Source organism: Salvelinus sp. IW2-2015, linkage group LG32, assembly GCF_002910315.2.
Source record: "Salvelinus sp. IW2-2015 linkage group LG32, ASM291031v2, whole genome shotgun sequence".
In the NCBI taxonomy this organism is placed as follows: domain Eukaryota; kingdom Metazoa; phylum Chordata; class Actinopteri; order Salmoniformes; family Salmonidae; genus Salvelinus; species Salvelinus sp. IW2-2015.
Genome location: NC_036871.1, coordinates 35,852,483 through 35,877,318, shown reverse-complemented (window position 1 = coordinate 35,877,318; position 24,836 = coordinate 35,852,483). Strand labels below are relative to the sequence as shown.

At 47.0% G+C, this 24,836-nt stretch overlaps 1 protein-coding gene and 1 pseudogene across 2 annotated transcripts; one reads left to right on the top strand and one right to left on the bottom strand.

Moving 5' to 3' along the window:
• The first annotated feature begins 888 nt into the window (after positions 1–888).
• On the top strand, positions 889–5,132 carry LOC139023505 (zona pellucida sperm-binding protein 3-like; annotated as a pseudogene).
• Positions 5,133–6,787: 1,655 nt separating this feature from the next.
• Positions 6,788–17,018, bottom strand: LOC111957193 (midnolin). Of its 2 annotated transcripts, none has more exons than XM_023977957.2 (6): positions 16,447–17,018; positions 15,976–16,066; positions 13,971–14,033; positions 12,737–13,120; positions 11,833–12,259; positions 6,788–7,747 (listed from the first exon to the last, which is right to left on the bottom strand). In XM_023977957.2, the coding sequence occupies exons 1-6, from the start codon at positions 16,668–16,670 to the stop codon at positions 7,467–7,469; spliced, it is 1,470 nt and encodes a 489-aa protein (XP_023833725.1). In that variant the 5' UTR covers positions 16,671–17,018; the 3' UTR covers positions 6,788–7,466. The 2 variants fall into 2 exon arrangements, with proteins under 2 accessions (XP_023833725.1, XP_023833724.1); XM_023977956.2 differs by having other exon boundaries at positions 6,788–7,750; positions 16,447–17,017.
• Between the last annotated feature and the right edge of the window lie 7,818 nt (positions 17,019–24,836).

The window sequence follows — 24,836 nt, the reverse complement described above, 5'->3', positions numbered from 1 at the left end:
AACCTAGCGAGCAGCCTGTGGGCCGGAAACCTAGCGAGCAGCTGGTGGACAGAGACTAGCGAGCAGCCTGTGGGCCAAGAACCAAGCGAGCAAGCCTGTGGGCCAGGAACCGTTTGGAGAGCAGCCTGTGGGCCAGGATCCTAGCGGCGAAACCTGTGGGTCAAGATCTGGTGAGCCTTTGGGTGAAGATCCTGGAGAGCAGCCTGTGGGCCAGGAACATAGCGAGGATGTGGGCAGCGAACCTGTTGGAGAGCAGCCTGTGGGCCAGGAACTTAGCAGCAGCCTGTTGGCGAGCCTTTGGGTCAGCAACCTAGCGAGCCTTTCGCCAGGACCTAATGAGCATGTTGGAGAGCCTGTGGGCAGGACCAAGTGAGCAGCCTGTGGGCCAGGAACCTAGCGAGCGACCTGTGGGCCAAGAACCAAGCGAACATTCTGTAGGCCAAGAACCAAGCGAGCAGCCTGTGGGCCAGGAACCGTTTGGAGAGCAGCCTGTGGGCCAGGATCCTAGCGGCGACCTGTAGGTCAAGATCCTGGAGAGCCTTTGGGTGAAGAATCCTGGAGAGCAGCCTGTGGGCCAGGAACATAGCGAGGATGTGGCAGCGAACCTGTTGGAGAGCAGCCTGTGGGCCAGGAACCTAGCGAGCAGCCTGTGGGCCAGGACAAGTGAGATTTTAGGTAATGAACTTAGCGAGCATGTTGGTGAACCTGTGGGCAGGAACTAGGAGCCAGGGTGGGCCAGGAACCTAGCGAGCAGCCTGTTGGCAAGCCTTTGGGTTAGCAACCTAGCGAGCCTTTGGGCCAGGAACCTAACGAGCATGTTGGAGAGCCTGTGGGCCAGGAACCAAGTGAGATTTTGGGTAATGAGCTTAGCGAGCATGTTGGAGAGCGTGGGCCAGGAACCTAGCGAGCAGCTATGGGCCAGGAACTAGCGACCAGCCTGTGGGCCAAGAACCAAGCGAGCAGCCTGTGGGCCAGGAACCGTTTGGAGAGCAGCCTGTGGGCCAGGATCCTAGCGGCGAACCTGTGGTCAAGATCCTGGAGAGCCTTTGGGTGAAGATCCTGGAGAAGCCTGTGGCCAGGAACATGTGAGGATGTGGGCAGCGAACCTGTTGGAGAGCAGCCTGTGGGCCAGGAACCAAGTGAGATTTTAGGTAATGAACTTAGCGAGCATGTTGGTGAACCTTTGGGCCAGGATCCTAGCGAGCAGGCTTTGGGCCAGGATCTAGCGAGCGCTGTGGGCAGGAACCTAGCGAGCGCCTGTGGCAGGAACCTAGCGGAGCCGCCTGTGGGCCAGGAACCTAGCGAGCCGCCTGTGGGCCAGGAACCTAGCGAGCAGCCTTGTGGGCCAGGACTAGCAGCAGCCTGTTGTAGACCCTTTGGGTCAGCAACCTAATGGCATGTTGGAGAGCCTGTGGGACAGGAACCAAGTGAGATTTTGGGTAATGAGCTTAGCGAGCAATTGTTGGAGAGCCTGTGGGCCAGGAACCTAGCGAGCAGCCTGTGGGCCAGGAACCTAGCGAGCATTCTGTGGGCCAAGACCAGCGAACATTCTGTGGCCAAGTACCAAGCGAGCAGCCTGTGGGCCAGGAACCGTTTGAGAGCAGCCTGTGGGCAGGATTAGCGGCAACTGCGCTTGTGGGTCAAGTCCTGGGAGAGCTTTGGGTGAAAATCCTGGAGAGCAGCCTGTGGGCCAGGAAATAGCGAGGATGTGGGCAGCGAACCTGTTGGAGAGCAGCCTGTGGGCAGGAACTTAGCCAGCAGCCTGTTGGCGCGCCTTTGGTCAGCAACCTAGCGAGCCTTTGGGCAAGAACCTAATGAGCATGTTGAGAGCCGTGTGGCCAGGAACCAAGTGAGATTTTGGGTAATGAGCTTAGCGGAGCATGTTGGAGAGCCTGTGGGGCAGGAACCTAGCGAGCAGCCTGTGGGCCAGGAACCTAGCGAGCAGCCTGTGGGCCAAGAACCAAGCGAGCAGCCTGTGGGAAGACAAGCGAACATTCTGTAGGCCAGGAACCTAGCGAGCAGCCTGTGGCCAGAACCTAGCGAGCAGCCTGTGGGCAGGAACCTAGGGCAGCTGTGGGCGAGAACTAGCGAGCAGCTGTGGGCCAGGAACCTAGCGAGCAGCCTGTGGGCCAGGAACCTAGCGAGCAGCTGTGGGCCAGGAACCTAGCGAGCCGCCTGTGGGCCAGGAACATGGCGAGGATGTGGTCAGCGAACCTGTTGGAGAGCAGCCTGTGGGCCAGGAACTTAGCCAGCAGCTGTTGGCGCGCCTTTGGGTCAGCAACCTAGCGGAGCCTTTGGGCCAGGAACCTAATGAGCATGTTGGAGAGCTGTGTGGCCAGGAACCAAGTGAGATTTTGGGTAATGAGCTTAGCGAGCATGTTGGAGAGCCTGTGGGCCAGGAACCTAGGAGCAGCCTGTGGGCAGGACCTAGCGAGCAGCCTGTGGGCCAGGAACATAGCGAGCAGCCTGTGGGCCAAGAACAAGCGAGCAGCCTGTTGTCCAGGAACCGTTTGGAGAGCAGCCTGTGGCCAGGATCCTAGCGGCGAACCTGTGGGTCAAGATCCTGGAGAGCCTTTTGGTGAAGATCCTGGAGAGCAGCCTGTGGGCCAGGAACATAGCGAGGATGTGGGCGCGAACTGTTGGAGAGCAGCCTGTGGGCCAGGAACTTAGAGCAGCCTGTTGGCGCGCCTTTGGGTCAGCAACCTAGCAAGCCTTTGGGCCAGGAACCTAATGAGCATGTTGGAGAGCCTGTGGGCCAGGAACCAAGTGAGATTTTGGGTAATGAGCTTAGCGAGCATGTTGGAGAGCCTGTGGGCCAGGAACCTAGCGAGCAGGCCTGTGGGCCAGGAACCTAGCGAGCAGCCTGTGGGCCAGGAACATAGCGAGCAGCCTGTGGGCCAAGAACAAGCGAGCAGCCTGTGGGCCAAGAACCAAGCGAGCAGCCTGTGGGAAGGAACCTGCGAGCAGCTGTAGGCCAGGAACCTAGCGAGCAGCTGTGGGCAGGAACCTAGAGCAGCCTGTGGGCCAGGAACCTAGCGAGCAGCCTGTGGCCAGGAACCTAGCGAGCAGCCTGTGGGCCAGAACCAGCGAACATTCGTGGCCAGGAACTAGCGAGCAGCCTGTGGGCCAGGAACCTAGCGAGCAGCCTGTGGGCCAGGAACCTAGCGAGCAGCCTGTGGGCCAGGAACCTAGCGAGCAGCCTGTGGGCCAGAACCAAGCGAACATTCTGTGGGCAGGAACCTAGCGAGAGACTGTGGGCAGGAACCTAGCGAGCAGCCTGTGGGCCAGGAACCTAGCGAGCAGCCTGTGGGCCAGGAACTAGCGAGCAGGCCTGTGGGCAGGAACCTAGCGAGCAGCCTGTGGCCAGGAACCTAGCGAGCCGCCTGTGCAGACCTAGCGACCGCGTTGGCGAGCCTTTGGGTCAGCAACCTAGCGAGCCTTTGGGCCAGGAACCTAATGAGCATGTTGGAGAGCCTGTGGGCCAGGAACCAAGTGAGATTTTGGGGTAAAGAGCTTAGCGAACCTGTTGGAGAGCAGCCTGTGGGCCAGGAACCTGTTGGAGAGCAGCCTGTGGGCCAGGAACCTAGCGAGCAGCCTGTGGGCAGGAACCGTTTGGAGAGCCCTGGGGCCAGGATCCTAGCGGTGAACCTGTGGATCAAGATCTGGAGAGCCTTGTGGTGAAGACCTGGAGAGCAGTGTGGGCCAGGAACATAGCGAGGATATGGGCAGCGAACCTGTTGGAGAGCAGCCTGTGGGCCAGGAACCAAGTGAGATTTTTAGGTAAGGAACTTAGCGAGCATGTTGGTGAACCTGTGGCGGATCTAGGAGCCCTGTGGGCAGGCCTAGCGAGCAGCTGTGGGCAGGAACCTAGCGAGCAGCCTGTGGCCAGGAACTAGCGAGCAGCCTGTGGGCCAGAAAGCCTAGCGAGCAGAGCCTGTGGGCCAGAAACCTAGCGAGCAGCCTGTGGGCCAGGAACCTAGCGAGCAGCCTGTGGGCCAAGAGCCTGTGGTCCAGCAACCTAGAGGAGAGTCTGTGGGCCAGGAACCTGTTGGTGTGCCTTTGGGCCAGAAACCTAGCCAGGATGAAGACCCTGAGAGCTCCCAGTCCAAGCAGACTTCCGAGAACCCTTTGACTTGGCGCTATCCTAAAGTTGCAACGCCTGAGCACAAGCCTACTGTGTCTGAGCGGCTGAAGCAGGTGGCTGCCAACAGTGTGTCGGCTCAGTGTGGGGAGAGTGTGGTCCGTGTGCAAGTGAACCAGGACCTGCTGGGGATTGGCCGGCTCATCCAGCCAGAGCGTATCACTCTAGGAGGTTGTGCTGCCACTGAGGAGGATGCTGAAGCTCATGTGCTCATCTTTGAATCAGAGCTGCATGGCTGTGGCAGTGAGCTGACGGTATGTCACATTTGTTGTTTAACTTCCTGACTGTGAATCATTATTCTTGTGCTACATCATTTGTGATCCTGTTCCTAGATGACTGAGGATGTGCTGATCTACACCTTCACTCTTGTCTATGAGCCAAAACCTGTTGCTAACACTGCTATATTGAAGACCAGTGCAGCTATGGTTGATATTGAGTGCCACTACTTGAGGTAACTATTGTTGCGTTCTTCACTTGGACAACCCATATCATTCTGAGGTTTGAGTAATGCCATATTCCATGTTTGTTTCTAGGAATCACGATGTGAGCAGCAAWMKCCTGAAGCCGACCTGGATCCCCTACACTTCCAACATGGTGGCAGAGGAACTCCTCTACTTCTCCCTGAGGTTAATGACTYGTAGGTAAACCTGACTGGAAGCCTCTTCCTTTGTGTAAACCCCCACTGACATGCCACTCGTCTTTCCAGCTGACTGGCAGTTTGAGAGGCCCTCCAACCATTACCGTCTAGGTGACATCATCAACATGGAAGCCTCGGTCATGCCGTACCACCACGTTCCCCTCCGTGTCTTTGGTAGACCGGCTGTGTCGCCACCTGGCGCCTGATGTTCACACTGTCCCTAGATATTCTTTCTTGAGGACCATGGGTGAGTTTAGTTGTCAGTTTGACTCCTCTTATATTACCTTAAATGTAACCCCTGAAGTCTAACGTTGACCCTTGGTCTCCTCAGGTGTCTGGTTGATGCCAAGTTGACCGGCTCCAGCTCCCAGTTCCTGTCCAGATCCCAGGATGACAAATCCAGTTTCAGCTGGAGTCTTCAGGTTCCAAACACAGAATGATTCCCAACAGCTCTACATAACATGTCATCTGAAAGCGACTGCAGCCTCGTCCCCCATTGATGTGAGAACAAGGCCTGCTCTTTCACAGATGGTATGTATAAACTGAGTTGTGGGTATATTACCTTTATGACATGCTGCTATATAAACTAACCTTCATATTTATCTGTAGCTGGAAGGCTGCAGGTGGGGATGACCAGGTTTGTGCTGCTGTGACTCCAGCTGTGTTGCAAGCAAGGCTAGAGATCTGGACAGTGATTCAGGTAAGTGTCAATCAAAGCCAGAGCTTTATCATCAGTTTTTTTAAAAATCCCTATCACTGTTCTCTACTCTCCTCAGATGTGCAGAAGGAAGGTGAAGCTACCATGGGCCCTATCATGGTCCAAGAGTAATATTACAAGAATGTTGCCTTTTTTTWAACTGTTTTGAGGWGAATAAACRTATTACWTTACAAAMTTCACATCTGACTGGATTTATTTGGAATGTAAAATTCAGGAATGTGTAGCTGATCACTTTCATTCCCAGAACTTTCATGAGCTACATTTCTCAGGTTTGTAACATTGCTACTGAATTGTTCCCTTGGGCCCCATCAATTTCCAGGAGTGATTTGTCAATTGACTACTTGATTTTTTTGGAAAATAAACATTTTAAAGTGTCTGGATTCATGTGCGCTTGACTTGTGATGTTTGTGAGGGCAAGTCCAATATGTCAGTTTAGGCAGGAGGCATTAGTCTGAGCTGACCTCGCAGCTATAACAGAAGCTTGGAGTAAACAAGAGAAATAATGGCTGATTTGMGGCTGGAAGAGGCCAGCTGAGTGTCGAACCTTCCTATCACCAGCACCGACCGTAGGAACACGAACTGCCGGAGCCCATACTTTTCTGAAACTTGTTTGACTTCCTGTATTTGTAAATGGGTGACTCAAAAGCAGTCTTCTGTTATTTCTTTAATTAAAATTGGCAGAAGTTGTATTTTGACACTTGTATAAGGAACTGCAAGTATTGCAGAAAACGTTTGAGCTGGTAGTGACCGAGCAACGCCTTACACACCTGGGGTTATTAAAATTGCAGAATGTTTCTTAATTGGGAGGGACTTGTCTGAATTTGTCAAATAAACACTAGTTGCAGAACGTTTGMCAACTGTTTAAACTCACACCATCTCAATTTGTCGCAGTAAGGCGTTAACTTTCAGGATAAGTTGTCTTGGATCTGAAGACTACATGCCCCGGGGGGGGAGGGACCTGATTCTAGCTCTTCACTAGGAAGCAAACTTACCTGAATATGTCAATAGAAACCATTTTTCCATTTCAACACCCCAGGGCTTGCGTTCAGTACAAAACAAATGTACTGCAACATTCAATTAGTGTTCTGAACAACTAGTAAACTGGTTGCAGAACATTCCACTGCACTTAATATGTTCAGGTCACACCCAAGAAATGGAGGAAACACCTGTCTCAAGTTTTAGAAGTGTCCTGCAGTAATAACTGTCCTGAARGCACCCCAGCACTAAATACAGGCATTGGGCTTGGAGTATTGTGTTGTCAAATGGATGTTAGGAGTATAACAGAGGCAAATTACTGACTTCAGAATTTGTATTTCCTAGAAAAGTCTGCTTAACAATTATTGCTTCAAACTTTGAAACCGTCTACATATTTACCAAGGTCAAATCAATACATTATACATGTTATCCTTTACCTGCATGCTGTATGCATCAAACATACTGTATACAAAGACGAAAGTATAATTTCGCTCACTCTTGAGCGACTGCAAAACCTTGCAATAAAGCTGTCAAAACAAATGTGCAGAAARGTATATTTGACAACCTCATAATGCTACATAGTTCTGACAATGCGAACAGCAACTGAAGATGTGCGTCAGATGAGTTTAAAATGGTAGGTAAAGTGATGATTACTGGTAGACAAAGCTTAGACCCTCAAATGTTAGACAGTCCGGTTCCAACAGACTCTGGAAAATAGACAGACTGACAGTAAAGAAGTGTCATATGATCCGCAGAAAGCTCAGTCAAGGGAGTATAAACTAGGTAAAAAACTATTTACCTAATTAATTACATACAATATACTACTGAAGTTCTGTTTGAATGTCCAGTTTCAAGAAAGGACACAGTCGTCTAATTGAAGAGTCCTTGTGCAGTGTGATCGAGTCCCAAAATGGACAGTTTATTTCTCCTACTCAGCCATTCAAAGGACAGCCAATGACATAGGTCCAAACTTATTTTAATCTCATGCTCTCTCTTTATGCCATCACAAGGTCGGAGGGTAGCTCCGGTTTCCATTGCAACTCCAGGTCGTCCAGGGAAGAGCCCTCACTGCTGGACAGGCTGCCGTTGCTATGGCGGCTGGCGTTGGCTTTGTCTCGTCCAGGCGACCAGGGTTGACGGTGAGGGTAGGGGTGTGAGGTGCGTGTGTCCCTGCGAGCCCGCCTGCGCAGGCGTCTCTGGTGCATCAACATCTGAAGGCGCTCCAGTTTACAACGCAACGACTGGTTCTCTTCCTCAGATTGACTGGAACACAGGCCTGCTGAGAGAGGAAGAGGAGGGAGGGAGGATGAGAGGGAATAGAGAAAACAGGAGGTGGGAGGAAGAAGATGGGTAGAGTCATGAGCAGTGGAGGAAAAAGTACCCAAATGTCATACTGTAGTAAAAGTAAAGATACCTTAATAGAAAATGACTCAAGTAAAATTTAAAGTCACCCAGTAAAATACTACTTGAGTAAATGTATTTGGTTTAAAATATACTTAAGTATCAAAAGCAAATGTAATTGCTAAAATATACTTAAATATCAAAAGTATAAATAATTTCTAATTCCTTATTAAGTAAACCAGACGGCACAATTGTATTTTTTTCGTATAGCCAGTGGCACACTCATTTACAAACGAAGCATTTGTGTTTAGTGAGTCTGCCAGATCAGAGGCAATAGGGATGACCAGGGATGTTCTCTTGATAAGTGCGTGAATTTTACACGTTTTCTGTCCTGCTAAGCATTCAAAATGTAATGAGTACTTTTGGGGTGTCAGTGAAAATTTGTGTAAAAAGTGCATTATTTTCTTTAGGGATGTAGTGGAGTGAAAGTAAAAGATGTCAAATATAAATGGTAAAGTACAGATACCCAAAAAAACTACTGAAGTAGAACTTTAAAGTATTTTTATGTAAGTACTTTACACCACTGGTCATGAGGAAGAATATTATAGCAGGAATTCAGGAAGTATATAAACTCAGCAAAAAAGAAATGTCCTCTCACTGTCAACTGAGTTTATTTTCAGCAAACTTAACATGTGTAAATATTTATATGAACATAACAAGATTCAACAACAGACATAAACTGAACAAGTTCCACAGACATGTGACTAACAGAAATTGAATAATGTGTCCCTGAACAAACGGGGGTGTCAAAATCAAAAGTAACAGTCAGTATCTGGTGTGGCCACCAGCTGCATTAAGTACTGTAGTGCATCTCCTCCTCATGGACTGCACCAGATTTGCCAGTTCTTGCTGTGAGATGTTATCCCACTCTTCCACCAAGGCACCTGCAAGTTCACAGACATTTCTGGGCCCTAGCCCTCACTCTCTGATCCAACAGGTCCCAGATGTGCTTAATGGGATTGAGATTCGAGCTCTTCGCTTACCATGGCAGAACACTGACATTCCTGTCTTGCAGGAAATCACGCACAGAACGAGCAGTATGGCTGGTGGCATTGTCATGCTGGAGGATCATGTCAGGATGAGCCTGCAGGAAGGGTACCACATAAGGGAGGAGGATGTCTTCCCTGTAACGCACAGCGTTGAGATTGCCTGCAATGACATTCGATCCCGCTCCAGAGTACAGGCCTCTGTGTAACGCTCATTCCTTTGACGATAAACGCGAATCTGACCATCACCCCTGGTGAGACAAAACCGCGACGCGACAGTGAAGAGCACTATTTGCCAGTGCTGTCTGGTCCAGCAACGGTGGGTTTGTGCCCATAGGTGACGTTTTTGCCGGTGATGTCTGGTGAGGACCTGCCTTACAACAGGCCTACAAGCCCTCTGTCCAGCCTCTCTCAGCCTATTGCGGACAGTCTGAGCACTGATGGAGGGATTGTGCGTTTCTGGTGTAACTCGGGCAGTTGTTGTTGCCATCCTGTACCTGTCCCGCAGGTGTGATGTTCAGATGTACCGATCCTGTGCAGGTGTTGTTACACGTGATCTGCAACTGCGAGGACGATCAGCTGTCCATCCTGTCTCCCTGTAGTGCTGTCTTAGGCGTCTCACAGTGTGGACATTGCAATTTATTTCCCTGGCCACATCTGCAGTCCTCATGCCTCCTTGCAGCATGCCTAAGGCACGTTCACGCAGATGAGCAGGGACCCTGGGCATCTTTCTTTGGTGTTTTTCAGAGTCAGTAGAAAGGCCTCTTTAGTGTCCTAAGTAAGCTGTTAGTGTCTTAACGACCATTCCACAGGTGCATGTTCATTAATTGTTTATGGTTCATTGAACAAGCATGGGAAACAGTGTTTATACCCTTTACAATGAAGATCTGTTGATCTTTGAAAGACCGGGTCCTGAAAAGGGATGTTTCTTTTTTTGCTGAGTTTACATATACACCACATGACCAAATGTATGTGGACACCTGCTGGTCGAACATCTCATTCCAAAATGATGGGCATTAATATGGAGTCGATCCCTCTTTGCTGCTATAACAGACTTGCTTCCATTCAGCCACAAGAGCATTAGTGAGGTCAGGGACTGATGTTGGGTGATTAGGTCTGGCTCGCAGTTGGCGTTCCAATTCATCCCAAAGGTATTCGATGGGGTTGAGGTCAGGGCTCTGTGCAGGCCAGTCAAGTTCTTCCACACCGGTCTCGACAAATCATTTCTGTATGGACCTCACTTTGCGCACAGGGGCATTGTCATGCTGAAACAGGAAAGGGCCTTCCCCAAACTGTTGCAACAAAGAAGGAAGCACAGAATCGTCTAGAATGTCGTTTGCTGTAGGTTTCCCTTCACTGGAACTAAGGGGCCTAGACTGAACCATGAAAAACAGCTCCAGACCATTATTACTCCTCCACCAAATGTTACAGTTGGAACTATGCATTCGGGCAGGTAACGTTTCTACTGGCATCCGCTAAACCCAGATTTGTCCGTCGGACTGCCAGATTGTGAAGCCTGAATCCTCACTCCAGAGAGCTTTATACCACTCTATCCGACGCTTGGCATTGTCATGGTGATCTTAGGCTGTGTGTGGCTGCTTGGCCATGGAAACCCATTTCATGAAGCTCCCGAATAACAGTTATTGTGCCGACGTTGCTTCCAGAGCCAGTTTGGAAATTGTTAGTGAGTGTTGCAACCGAGGACAGATCATTTTTATGCACCATGCGCCTTAGCACTCGTTGGTCCTGTTCTGTGAGCTGCGTGGCCTACCATTTCGCATCTGAGCCATTGTTGCTCCTAGACGTTTCCACATCACAATGACATCACTTACAGTTGATCTGGGCAGCTCTAGCAGGGCAAAAATGTGACAAACTGACTTGTTGGAAAGCTGGCATCCTATGACGGTGCCATGTTGAAAGTCACTGAGCTCTTCAGTCAGGTCATTCTACTGCCAATGTTTGTCTATGGAGATTGCACGGCTGTGTGCTCGCTTTTACACACCTGTCAGCAACGGTGTAGCTGAAATAGCCAAATCCACTCATTTGAAGGCGTGTCCACATACTTTTGTATATATAGCGTACAGTACATTGCACCATACTCATATAATCAGCCTAGCATTGTTTTTGGGACCATGAACAAAATGGAATAAATTCTAATTCCAAGAATGGAGCAGTGCCGTTTCCCTGACAACGTGACCCAGAGCTGCCACTGTCGCCAATGATTATGTGTTCATTAGTATGTTTCCGGCGCTAGGGTGAAAAGGTGCTAGTAAGATACAATAGTTCACACCCTCAGGTTAAAAGGTTAAGGTCCTGTTACTATGTGTGTGTGACGGTGAGTGCATTCCTGTTACTAACTGACCCCTGTGGGCCATGTAGCTACATGCTCACTCTGCCGCAAAACACTTATAACCACACACACACACTTTTCTTATTCATTGCAGACTGGGGAACAAATGAATGCGTAGGCCGTCAGGGAACGGATATAAACAACGCTAGTTCATTAATAGGGGGCGCAGAAACCACTTCCTCCTTTCCAACAATATCCTCACAACCAGTGTTCTCTGCTGTACAGCTGCTACTTTCTAAACTTGGACACTAAGCAGAACCAGAACTCAACTATTGTGGGACCTGCTTGAGAAGGCTGGACTGGTTTCCAAACATGACGCTAGGGTTCCGGAATGCAGGAGCGAGAACTAGGTGACAGACCACTGACAAGGAATACTTGAATGCTAAACATTAATTTAATGCACAAACAGTACATACGTTTTCAATGAAGACAATAAAGAGAATCTCTATCTCATTAATTTGGTTCTCTAGTTGTGTTATGAAGAAAAGGAGTCGAATAAAGACAGCATGGTATAACAAAACCTAAACATCCTTTGTCTCAGCATAATGTTGTACTTTGTTTAGCCTATAATCAGCTACACACAGCATTGACAAGTTTTGGTTATTCTGTGGGACCTCAACTCACCAGTAGGTTTACATGAGTGACTTTGTTCCTGGCTGATGTGGTCTGTAAGTGGTCCTGAGGTAGCAGTGCTGACAAGGTCAGGGGTGAGAGGTGAGGGCGGCGGGAAGGGCGAGGTTGGGGTACTCGGAGTGCTGCTGGTTGGGGTGCTGGGAGGGCGGCAGAGGAGCTGGGAGAGGGACAGTGGAGCCCCCTGGTAGTGGCGAGTGGCACTGAGAAGGTCGTTGAGGATCTGGACGATGGTGTTGATGCCTCGTCTGGATGACTTGACACCGGTACTGGTGCTGTCCTGCCCAGCTGGGGGCAGAGTGCCTGAAAAGGTCCCTGAGAAGACTCCTGGGGCATGGCTCACAAAGCTCTCTATGACAGCACCTGGTTCCCCGGCAGCTGTTTTATTAGAGGTGGGAGTACCAGCCACACTGCAGTCACCCTGTGATAAATAGAGCGAAAGAGTTGTATTTTTTATTTAACCTTTATTTAACTAGGCAAGTCAGTTAAGAACAAATTCTTATTTACAATGACGGCCTAGGAACAGTGGGTTAACTGCCTTGTTCAGGGGCAGAAAGACAGATTTGTACCTTGTCAGCTCGGTGATTCGATCTAGCAACCTTTCGGTTACTAGCCCACGCTCTAACCACTAGGCTACCTGCCGCACCAAAATGATATAATATATATATTGTATATAAGATACTCCCTCTCTAGTCAAATAGAGCCTGTATAATGATACTAGCAGTAGCCTACCTGTCATATAATAATATTACAATAAATCTGCAACTACATTAGATTGAAAAGTTATTCCTTGCCTTACTAATAGGATCAGGCTTTGAAGTATTTAAATAACATTAGCATGTGATAATACACACATAATAGTCACATTATAATAATATGAATAATCTATTAGTCCCACCTCTGGGTAGGTGGTGGCAGGGGTTGGGCTCTGGGGTCCAGGGCTGAAGCAGGTGGGGTTGGTGGAGCGGAGGGGGGCACTAGGTGAGGGAGAGAGGTAGGTGGCGTGAGAGGTTGAGGAGGGGGTATGAGGGGAGAAAGGGGCAGGGGAGGCGGGGGTGTTGGAGGAGAGGTGGGCTGGGCTGGGGTAAGGGAACCTGGTGGACCCACACTTCGCATCATGCACCTGTTCAACCCCAGCTCTGCCTGCTCGCTGGGTGATGAGGTGACTCTGCTGCTGCCCAGCGGCACTCTGGGGGGCCAGTTGGAGATGGACGAACATCATGTGATCACCGACCCTGAGGGCAAGGGTCAGGGGTGAGCGGCCAGACAGGAAGTCACTGACCTGCAGATACAGAAAAGGAGGAATAACTTGATTAATATATTTACAGCACTTATTCGTTTGCTGTCTCTCTCCATTACAAGGGTCCTTAATGATCCAAGATGTAATAAGCTTAAACAGACAAGTCATATTGGTACTCTCTCACTAGTGTTATGGCCCCAGACATTCAGAGCTATTTACTGAGAGACAACTGCTTTCTATGGACACAGAGGCATTACAATTTAGATTTGTTTTATTATTATCAGTCTGATGTCTCTATTTAGCCCAGCCCAGTCACGAAGCAGAACACTTCAGTAACAAAGAGGCTATCAGGCCTAAAGACGGCAGTCACGACAACAGACAACAGTCTCGTTGAACTGCTCACCTCTCCATTGTAATATCTGATGTGAGGGTTTGCATTCGGGTACAAAATGGCTTCTGATATTCTGTGTAAATAGAACCAATATACTCTATATAGTGGTGATATTTTCAACTTGTGGTGGAGGCTAGGTCACTGCGTGCGCACGTGTGTGTGCGCGTGCGTGCGTGTGCGTGCGCGTGAGGTGCAGTCAGGGGCGGGGGCAGTCAGACCATAATGAGAACTACCTAGCCATTTCTTAGAAAACTGTTCTTTGTCGAGTTGAGTCACTCCTTCCCATCTCAACCACACACACATACATATGCAGACACACAACCACAAATGCACAACCTTGCTGTTTCATGAAACAACCCAGCCGTACTGAGCTGGTATGAACGAAGACAGAAAGAAAATGCTGCTTATTTATTTAAATAGGCCTTCAATCCTACCACATTGAGACAACAGTGTTACAGCCATCTTATGACACAGAAGTCCAGTGAAAGATCAGAGACCAACCTGAGTTTCAGTTAAACTCTCCAAAGCCTGCATGATGGTCTGCTCTCTTCTGGATGGTTGGGCCTAAGGAAGCAAAGAAAACAAAAATAGGCATATTATATATATATAGATATAGATAGAGATATAGATAGAGAGATAGATAGAGAGAGAGAGAGAGAGTGAGAAGCGGAAGAGAGAGAGAGAGAGAGAGTAGAGACGGAGAGACAGAGGGACAGAACAGAACAGAAGACAGAGGGACCAGAGACGACGACAGAGAACAGGACAGAGAGAGACAGGATTTAGAGAGGAGAGACAGAGGAGAGGAGGACAGAAGAAGAGCAGAGCAGAGAGACAGAGAGCAGAAAGAGAGAGAACAAAGAATAGAGAGAGAGAGCAGCAGAGACGGCACGCCAGGGACAGGAAGAGGGACAGAGAGAGACGGAGTAGAGAGGCCGCGGCAGGCGCAGGAACGGATAGACCGGCGTTAGAGAGATGAACAGAAGCTCGAGGGAGAGGACGGGAGGAGGTCCACGAGGGGACGAGACAGAGAGAGAGAGACGAGGAGAGAGAGAGAGAGAGACGAGAGAGAGAGACAGAAGAGGACAAGACAGAGAGACAGACGAAGAGAGAGAGAGAGAGAGAGAACAGGAGAGAGACGAGAGAGAGAGAGAGAGAGACAGAGAGAGACAGAGAGGACAGAGAGACAGAGGACAGAGAGGAGAGAGACCAGAGAGACAGAGAGACAGACAGAGAGAGACAGAGAGAGACAGAGAGACAGAGAGGAGAGGACAGAGAGAGAGAGAAGAGAGAGAGACAGACGAGAGAGAGACAGACAGAGAGAGAGACACGAGAGGAGGAGAAGAGCAGACGAGAAGAGAGAGACGGAGGAGCACGGAGAGAAGAGACAGGAGAGGGACAAGAGAGATCAGAGACAGAGAGAGAGACAGAGAGAGAGACAGAGAGAGAGAGAGGAGAGACACAGAGAGAGAGACAGAAGAGACGAGAGACAGAGAGAGAGACAGAGAGGAGAGAGACAGAGAGAGCAGAAGAGAGAGAGGGAGAGATCCAGACGGAGAGAAGAGGAAGGACGAAGAGGAGAAGACGAGAGAGACACCTGAAGAGAAGAGAAGAGACAGAGAGAGACAGAGGAGAGAGACAGGAGGAGCAGAAGGAGAGACAGAAGGAGCAGAGAGAGCGAGACGAGAGAGAGACAGAGAGAGAGAGACGAGAGAGAGAGAGAGAGAACAGAGAGAGAGGAGAGAGAGAGGAGAGAAACAGAAGAGAGACAGAGAGAGAGAGACAGAGAGGAGAGAGACAGAGAGAGAAGACAAGAGAGAGAGAAGAGAGAGGACAGAGAGAGAGGCAGAGAGAGAGAGCAGAGAGAGAGAGAGGAGAGAGACAGAGAGAGAGACAGAGAGAGAGACAAGAGAGAGGGACAGGAGAGAGAGGAGAGAGAGAGAGTAGAGAGACAGAGAGAGAGGACAGAGAGAGAGACAGAGAGAGCAGAGACAGAGAGACAGAAGAGGGAGAGACAGGAAGAGGAAGAGAGACAGAGAGAGACAGAGAGAGAGACAGAGAGAGAACAGAGAGAGAGACAGAGAGAGAGACAGACGAGAGAGACAGAGAGACAGAGAGAGAGACAGAGAGAGAGGAGACAGAGAGAGAACGAGAGAGGAGAGGAGACAGAGAGAGAGAGACAAAGAGAGAGAGAGAGACAGAGAGAAGAGGCAGAGAGACAGAGAGAGAGAGACAGAGAGAGAGGATACAGAGAGAGAGAGACAGAGAGAGAGAGACAGAGAGAGAGAGATTCTAACCGCTAACAACATGGAATAACTGTATTGATTAAGACCACATATGATAGATCATATGTGTAAGTAATATCAGTAATATCACCTGTGCTATAAAGGTCCAGACCTCTTGGCTGAAGCTTTATACACTATACTTAACATTACAGAGATGTTTCCTTTACTCAATACCTGGTGTTAACTTTGTTAACCATTTGTGGACTGTACAATATATGACTTACTGATAACAAGCCTGCTTCAATAGTTGGGACCAGTGTCAGCTTACTCCCATCAACTATGCCCAGGTCATGGAGTTTCCCTGTACTCAACCGCCTGTGGGTACATTAGAATACATTATCATTACTACGTGTATATAGAAACATTTAAGAGTTTGTCTAAATTCATTCTTGGCCTTTTATTCACACATGAGAGATTAAAATTATATTTTACAAAGAACACCTGCATATAAATGCATTTCATTTATGAGTTAAGCCTGTTTGCTCATGCAGAACCAGAAATACAATCCATTACATGATATTGCATCAAATATGTAATACAAAAGTTTACATCAGAATTGTTATTTGGTCCCCTTGAAATCATACCCAATGTACTGAATCAACGTCGTTTCCACGTCCTTTCAATGAAATTACGTTGAACCAACGTGGAATAGGCGTTGAATTGACGTATGTGCCCAGTGGGGTTAGGCTACTTACGTTTCCTTATGCAGCAAGACGAATCTTTCTTTCGGTACTCTGATCTTTTGGGAAAGTCGTCTCCTCAGCACCTCCACCGTCTCTCCCCGATGGACAGAGAGCTCGAAGCGGCTGCCTGTGGTCGAGCTGATGGACAAGCGCATGAATGGTTCAGTAGATACCGACGCGTAGACTGGAGCCGCACGGGGAATGAAGCTACGTGTACCGGGTTGATGATGGTCCATTCGCTGGGCTGCGCTTTATTTGGGTCGGAGTATCAAAGAGTAGCTAGTGTCCTCTTGTCTAAATGTAGGCTATTTGGAACTGACCCACACAACTCCGATACTCTTCTGCCGTTTTCCAGAAGACGAAATATAAATAAATAGATGTTCTTTGTCTTTATTGATCAATGGAGCCAAGTACAGTAGCCTATGAGTTGAACTGTGTGTTCCAAATATGTAACGGAGTGATAATTTAAGATAGATCATCACAATAGACTGCCCTATAGTGCCTCTTCTTGGCTACCCTGTCTTCCTCAGACTCAAACCTACACATTGAACGGTACAGTGCGTAAAAGCGTCTCTATTTGATGACTGTTAAATCCTCCCACTGTCCTCACTAGCCAATCAATTGTGAGTGCCTAGTGTTGGACKGCATGGTCCTATCAGCTCTACTTGCTACCCACGTGTAGACAGGACCCGCCCTCGTTCTTGTAGCCTACCGCCAAGCACTGTGCCATTCATAAAGGTGGTGATGTAATCAGAAAAGCAACAATGTTGCCTTTAAAAAAAAAATGTTTTGACAGATACAAACTATAATTTATATTGACAAAAGAAGTTATGAGCTCAGTGCTGGCACACTGATTTGATTTGAGAATGGGCTCATTTAGAATGCTGTGAGTGTGAGTTTCTACTTTGTCTATTCACATTATGAATATAATAGAATGTGCATTTCCAAGCATTTCACATATTAGGAATTGAATAAGCAAATGAATCAATAATCAGTGACCCTATTCTATTCTATTATTTTCTGTTCTATTTTATTTGACAGTATATTCAAATCGTTATTGTAAGTTATTGTGTCCTGTACAGTCCACAGCATCTGGTCTTTCTCTGCTCCTCTGCTTAGTATTCTAGTCCAGTCTCCTCATTGATAAAGAACAGCATCACCTGGCACATAACGCCCAGAGGGCCAGCGTAGAATCTGTGACGTAGACAGGCAGAGAAAAGCAGCCAGAACCTCTCCCATCGGGTGCTAAATATAGCACCGCCCCCCTCCGCCCCCGCTTCATCCAGACTGCGTCAGACCTTTCCCGGCCCACCTGCCTGCCTCCATCCACCCACTCATGCACTCGCTCACTCCATCCTCTGTTCTCTGCAAGTGCAACTATCCTTCCTCCGCCCACTCATTCTATCCCTTCCTTTTCAGCATCTGTCATCCTCTTTCTCCTGCCCTCTTCCTAATAACAAGAGCGATATTTGGGGATAGGGACAACGCTCTCTGTCTGAGTCGCTCTTTTTGTCTTCGTTTGTTTTTGTTTCCCTCCCTCTCCCTCTCCCTCTCCCTCTCCCTCTCTCTCTCTTGTTCTCTTTCTCTCTCTCTCGCTCTCTTTTGTTCTCTCTCTCTCTATTTCTGTCTCTCTTTTGTTCTCTCTCTGTCGCTCTCTCTTGTATTCTCTCTCCCTTTCTCCCCCACCTCTCTCTCTCTGTATCTCTGAAATGCTCAAATGGAAATCCCAGTGTTTGAGAGAGACAGCAGAGCAGAAGCGAGATGGTGTTATTGTTGAATGTTGTTGCAGAGAGAATAACCCCCACTCACCACAGTCTCGATCTCAGCATGAATCGCAACCTCCCTCCCTGTGTGTAACTTGGATCTTATTCAGGATTTTATTGTCCTTTAACGGCCATTGCTACACCTCTTTCTGTATAGAACCTGACCAATAGTTCTCTTGAGCTTTGGACCTCATACCGCAGAGAGGTGTAAGAGAGACATCAACAAGGGGAAAGCATGACGCATTTGCAGTTCAAGTTCAAGTTTTTATGAACATTTGTAATACATTGGAAAACTGACCTAAAGCTTCACAACACAATACTCAATACAAAAAATACAATTCCTAGATGCATAACTGACATACATTTCAGTGGTTTGGGTTATTCTTCATTGAAGGTTGAATAAAAAGCCCTGTTGAGATAAAACCTGAGCCAGATAAGTAGCTGATAATAGGTTCCATTTTTTGGAGGTTCTATGTCCAGCCTCATGTGCAGGAATCCATGTCCTCCATGGAATCCTGCAAGACACCAATAAGAACAATCCCAAAACTCCAAAGTGGCTTCCTCTCCTTCTCTCCTTCCCTGCATCTGTACTGATCTAACAACTCAGTATAGATGAAAGTAGACCCCAACAACACGTTTTCCCTCTTATACTGTATTGCTTTCATCCACCCAATGTTTCCAGATCAGTGCAGATGAAGTAAAGAAGATGAGGAGACGAGGAGAGGAAGCCAATTTAGACTGTTGGGATGAACCCTGACCCGCAGGATGTCCTGTTCCCTGGAGCATGTCAGCAGGGATGCTGCATTGACGTCAGAAGACATGGAACACACTACAAATTCCTCCTCTCCAAATTTACCCTACGTCCTCACATTCCTCCTCCCTCCTCTGTGGCCTTTCCTGGCTTACCCCCTTCGTGGCCTCTCCCGGCACAGTTTTCCCAACGTCTCACCAGTCTGGAATGTTACACCTCTCTCCTCGGAATTCCAGAATGCTGAGCTGACTTTTCAAGGAATTTTGTTTGTATACGGCGGGTGGTCAGACAGACAGTATTTCTAACATAAACATTTATGTAGGCTAAATGATTGTTTTCTTTAGTATATTCTGCAATTCATAGAAAGAGAAGTAGTAACCTGCCATTCGATAGTATTGTTTGTCTATAGCCAGAACTCTCTGTCTACTCATCCTGTCCTGTAAGTCATTAAACACGTATACAGTGCATTCGGAAAGTATTCAGACCCCTTGACTTTTTTCCACATTTTGTTACGTTACAGCCTTATTCTAAAATGGATGACATTGTTTCCCCTTCCCCCTCGTCAATCTACACACAATACCCCTTAATGGTGAAGCAAAAACAGGTTTTTAGAAATTTTGCAAATTAATGAAAATTTAAAAAATGTAATATCACATTTACCTAAGTATTGAGACCCTTTACTCAGTACTGTGTTGAAGCACCTTTGGCAGCGACTACAGCCTCGAGACTTCTTGGGTATGATGCTACAAGCTTGGCACACATGTATTTGGGGAGTTTCTCCCATTCTTCTCTGCAGATCTTCTCAAGGTCTGTCAGGTTGGATGGGGAGCGTTGCTGCAAAGCTATTTTCAGGTCTCTCCAGAGATGTTCGATCGGGTTCAAGTCCGGGCTCTGGCTGGGCCACTCAAGGACATTCAGACACTTGTCTCAAAGCCACTCCTGCGTTGTCTTGGCTGTGCGCTTAGGGTCGTTGTCTTGTTGGAAGGTGAACGAACCTTAACCCRAGTCTGAGGTCCTGAGCGCTCTGGAGCAGGTTTTCATCAAGGATCTGTCTGTACTTTGCTCCGTTCAGCTTTCTCTCGATCCTGACTAATATCTAAATCCCTGCTGCTGAAAGACATCCCCACAGCATGATGCTGCCACCCCCATGCTTCACCATAGTGATGGTGCCAGGTTTCCTCCAGGTGTGACGCTTGGCATGTAGGCCAAAGAGTTCGATCTTGGTTTCGTAAGGCCAGAGAATCTTGTTTCTCATGGTCTGCGTCCTTTCGGTGCCTTTTGGAAAACTCTAACCGGGCTGTCATGTGCCTTTTATTGAGGAGTGGCTTCCGTCCGGCCACTCTACTATAATGGCCTGATTGGTGGAGTATTGCAGAGATGGTTGTCCTTTTGGAAGATTCTCCACAGAGGAACTCTGAAGCTCTGTCAGAGTGACCATCGGTTTCTTGATCACCTCCTTGACCAAGGCCCTTCTCCCTCGATGGAAGAAGGGAAACAAGATGGAAACAAGATGCAACTAAGCTCAATTTTCGAGTCTCATAGCAAAAGGTCTGAATACTTATGTAAATAAGGTAATTCTGTTTTTTCAATTTTAATACATTTGATAAAATGTCTAAAAACCTGTTTTAACTTTGTCATTTAGTGGTATTGCGTGTAGATCGATGAGGATAATAAAAAAAAAAATCTATTTTAGAATAAGGCTGTAACATAACAAAATGTGGAAACAGTCAAGGGGTCTGAATACTTTCCGAATGCACTGTAAACTCCTGAAATTCCAATTCTTAAGCCATGCTGAGAAAAGTATATGAGTGAAGGAAGGCATACTTTCTATGCAAGATCTGAAAGCAAAATATCAAATGTTTCAAAAGCTTGGCAGCACTTTGTTGAGTTATAGCATCGTTGTTCCAGTTATTTTGGAATGAAAGTCCTTTTTTTCTTCTTTGTTTTTTTTTGGGCGGAGGGGTATATTTTTATACATTGCTTTTGGGTCAACCATCTGGTCTGAGTCACATGATCTACTGGTGAAACAGACGGCATGCCCAAAAATACAACCCAGACAGGCGATCTCGCTCACATACACACACACACGCACGCACATGCACGCATGCACAAAACGTGATTATTGCACAGTGTCTGAATGTGTGACATCTGACTGATGATGACTTGACAGGCAAACATCCACAGGAAACTCTGCTGACTGGCAGACGCCAATTCCCCAGAATGCATTACTGATTGATCAACAACAGGAAGTGAGATGTGACTGCGTGTGCCCAAAGACACCATTCTGAGAGAGGGAGGAAGTTCTTTCCCAATACTCTTACCAAACAGTCCTCTGCCCTTTCTTTATCTTTCCTGCTTCATATTTCCACATAATGCCCTGGTTTTAGTCACTCCTGAAACAGTTCATGTGTAATATGTGTAATATGTGTAATATGTGTAATATGTGTAATATGTGTAATATGTGTAATATGTGTAATATGTGTAATATGTGTAATATNATGTGTAATATGTGTAATATGTGTAATATGTGTAATATGTGTAATATGTGTAATATGTGTAATATGTGTAATATGTGTAATATGTGTAATATAGATGTCCTTTTAGAACGTCATGCATGACATCAAAAACTAGTTACAAACAATCCCTCAGACATTTTTATGCCTCAGAAGTGGTCTAAAAACGCTCTCATGATCATTGATTTGGGGATGAACTATCCCTTTAAACCCAGTGTGTAGGCAAAACGTTCTACTGTGGGTGTTTTCATCCAGCCTGTGTGAAGCGTAGGAAGCTTTGATTGAATACAAAGTATGAGCTATTTATAGTGAGACAGAGCAGCATGTGAATATTCCATGGTTATTATTGGAAGACATCTGCTATTTGCAGAATCGAGATTCACAGTTGTTGCTATATTTAAACGCATTTCCATACAAAGTCTAAATTGAACGTTTTTATTCTTCCAGTGTTCTATGCTGAACAAAAATATAAACGCAACATGCAACAATTTCAACAAATTTACTGAGTTACAGTTCATATAAGGAAATCAGTCAATTCAAATTAATTAATTAGGCCATAATCTATGGAGTTCACATGACTGGATGGGGGCGCAGACATGGGTGGGCCTGCGAGGACATTGGCCCACCCACTTGGGAGCCAGGTCCACCCACTGGGGAGCCAGGCACAGCCAATCAGATTGCGTTTTCCCCCACAAAAGGACTTTATTACATACAGAAATACTCCTCAGTTGCATCAGCAGATCTCAGATGATCCCGCAGGGGAAGATGCGGAGGTCCTGGGCTGGCGTGGTTAGACGGGAGGCGGCTTTTGGTAGAGAAATGAACATTCAATTATCTGGCAATAGCTCTGGTGGACATTCCTGCAGTCAGCATGCCAATTGCACACTCCCTCAAAACTTGAGTCATCTGTGCCATTGTGTTGTGTGACAAAACTGCACATTTTAGAGTAGTTTTTATTGTCCCCAGCACAAGGTGCACCTGTACAATGATCATGCTCTCTAATCAGCTTCTTGATATGCCAGACCTGTTAAGTGCATGGATTATCTTTGCGAAGTAGAAATGGTCACTAACAGTGATGTAAACAAATGTGTGCACAACATTTTTCAGAAATGTAGCTTTTTGTGCTTATGGAACATTTCTGGGATCTTTTATTTCAGCCCATGAAACATGCGACCAACACTTTACATGTTGCGTTTATATTTTTGTTCAGTGTATGTTACCGTTGTTCAGGTAAAGGTTTTGGAGAGACACATCCTTTGGCTTTCTTAAGAAAGTGATGTCGTTGGTTCTCCCGAGTGGCGCTGCATCACAGTGCTAGCTGTGCCACTAGAGATTCTGGGTTCGAGTCCCGGCTCTGTCACAGCTGGCCACGACCGGGAGACTCATGGCGCACAACTCCCCTAACCCAGCGTCGTCTGGGTTAGGGGAGGTTTTGGCAGGCAGGGATGTACTTGTCCCATCGCGCACTACGACTCCTGTGGCGGGCCGGGCGCAGTGCACGGTGGTCGCCAGGTGTACGGCGTTTCCCCCGACACATTGGTGTGGCTGGCTTCTGGGTTAAGTGGGCATTGTGTCAAGAAGTGGCTTGGTTGGGTTCTGTTTCGGAGGACGCACGGCTCTCGACCTTCACCTCTCCCGAGTCCGTACGGGAGACAAGACTGTAACTACCAATTGGATACCATGGAAAAGGGCTGAACAAAAGAGTGAAATGAAATACAAAAAGAAAATAGTTAAAACAAGAAAAATGTATTAAAGAAAGTGCTGTCAGCACTGAGCAATCTGAATAAACCTTGGCCTAGTCTCTTGGAAACCTAATTTCCATTTAGCCTAAGTAAAATTGTCAATCCATGACAAAACATTAATCTGAAGTGCAAGGCATGATGCTCCCTACCGTAAATTCTAACCCTAACCTTAACCTTAACCATTACAATAAGCATTTGACCTTTACATTTCAACTGGGTGTGGATGTCCCAAGGGTGCCAGATAGCAGCGACCCTATCAGGAACCAGTCTGGCACTTGACTAGTCAACACAGATGTTGAAGTATCTCAAATTAATCTCAAAATGTTCATTTTTGGTTAATTATAGTTCACATTCATACTGAAATTGTTGTGAGGTCAAGACATAGCAATGTTCTGCGTAAGCAAATAACCCATCTTACTTTTTTATAGCAAGTAAACTGGACCTCAATTCGAGTGTTGTTGGCCGGTCCACAATTGCGCTATGGTGCAACAGTACCACCATGTGGGTATAAGACAAAACTGCAAGAGGTGAATATTTGCATCTCAATTGGTTCATGAACTTTCTATAATGGATATGATATTAACATAGGCATTAATTACCTCCGTTATAGGTGTGTCATGAGTCATCAAGACAGGTAATGAAAGTAACTATCAAAAATATTTCACCTGCAAAGCTCACTGACTGTGCTTGCTGATCTGTGTTTTTCGTTTAGCAAAAGGAGAGCAATGATATCAATAAATCAATAAAACAATAATATCAAAATCTTTGTTTCACATCTTTGTGCGAGGGATATTACGAATTATGCAAAATATAAATGGAAGCAATTATTCCCACGCGCCTCGCGTAAACTTGCACGGACCACCAGTGTCTGTTCCATCTCACATCTTCGCCGTCTTCGTCACGTGGTGTTTTCAGGATCGGGCTGTGGGTGTGTCTTATTCCGTCCGGTTTCATTCATAACTAAGATCGGCATTTAACGCCCAAATTAAACTATGCGGAGAAGGCTGACGCTATTTGCGTGTGATGGACAGCGTCAAATGGACCACATTAAGTAACCCAGAATAAGGTAAGTGTGTCTCCATAGTGGGCTTTCGCTTTTATCCATACAGCCAATCCATCTGTTGCCTTTGATTTATGATTGAATTATATATTCTAGTAGAATGGAGGGATAGTGCACACTACAGATTGTAGCCTACTCTGATACAGTTTACATGTAGTCATTCCAGCACTGCCCTATATATCTAGTAGGCTAGTTGGGGTAGTAGGGGATGTGATGTGGATAGGAATAGCGACCCATACTGTAGAATACAATTTTCCACACATATTGCTGATAAATCTCGCCACACCATTGCGATGAAAATGATACAGCGATGTCTGATTGTGAAGTTTGCCATAGCCTATGCAGTACAATAAGCACTTTTGTTACATAAAAGGCAACAATAATTGCCGATGATGGTCAAATATATTCGATATTATATTTTGGTAATAATTTACACCGCTTGGCTGTTTACTGGAAGATGTGTGTCAAAAATAAGATGGTGCATAAATGTGCAACGACTTCCTTGATCAGCGGTTTCTCGGAAGAAAGGATGCTGAGATGAGCGCTGTCTCAGCACCAACCCGAGGAGAGAGA

Bases quoted from the DNA above. Each gene is read 5' to 3' on its own strand.
- LOC111957193 (XM_023977956.2), bottom strand. From the start codon at position 16,670: ATGGACCATCATCAACCCGGTACACGTAGCTTCATTCCCCGTGCGGCT. The intron at 13,121-13,970 runs GTTGGTCTCTGA...CTGTATCTGCAG, and splicing joins AGAGTTTAACTGAAACTCAG to GTCAGTGACTTCCTGTCTGG. The intron at 12,260-12,736 runs GTGGGACTAATA...TATTTATCACAG, and splicing joins CTGCCACCACCTACCCAGAG to GGTGACTGCAGTGTGGCTGG.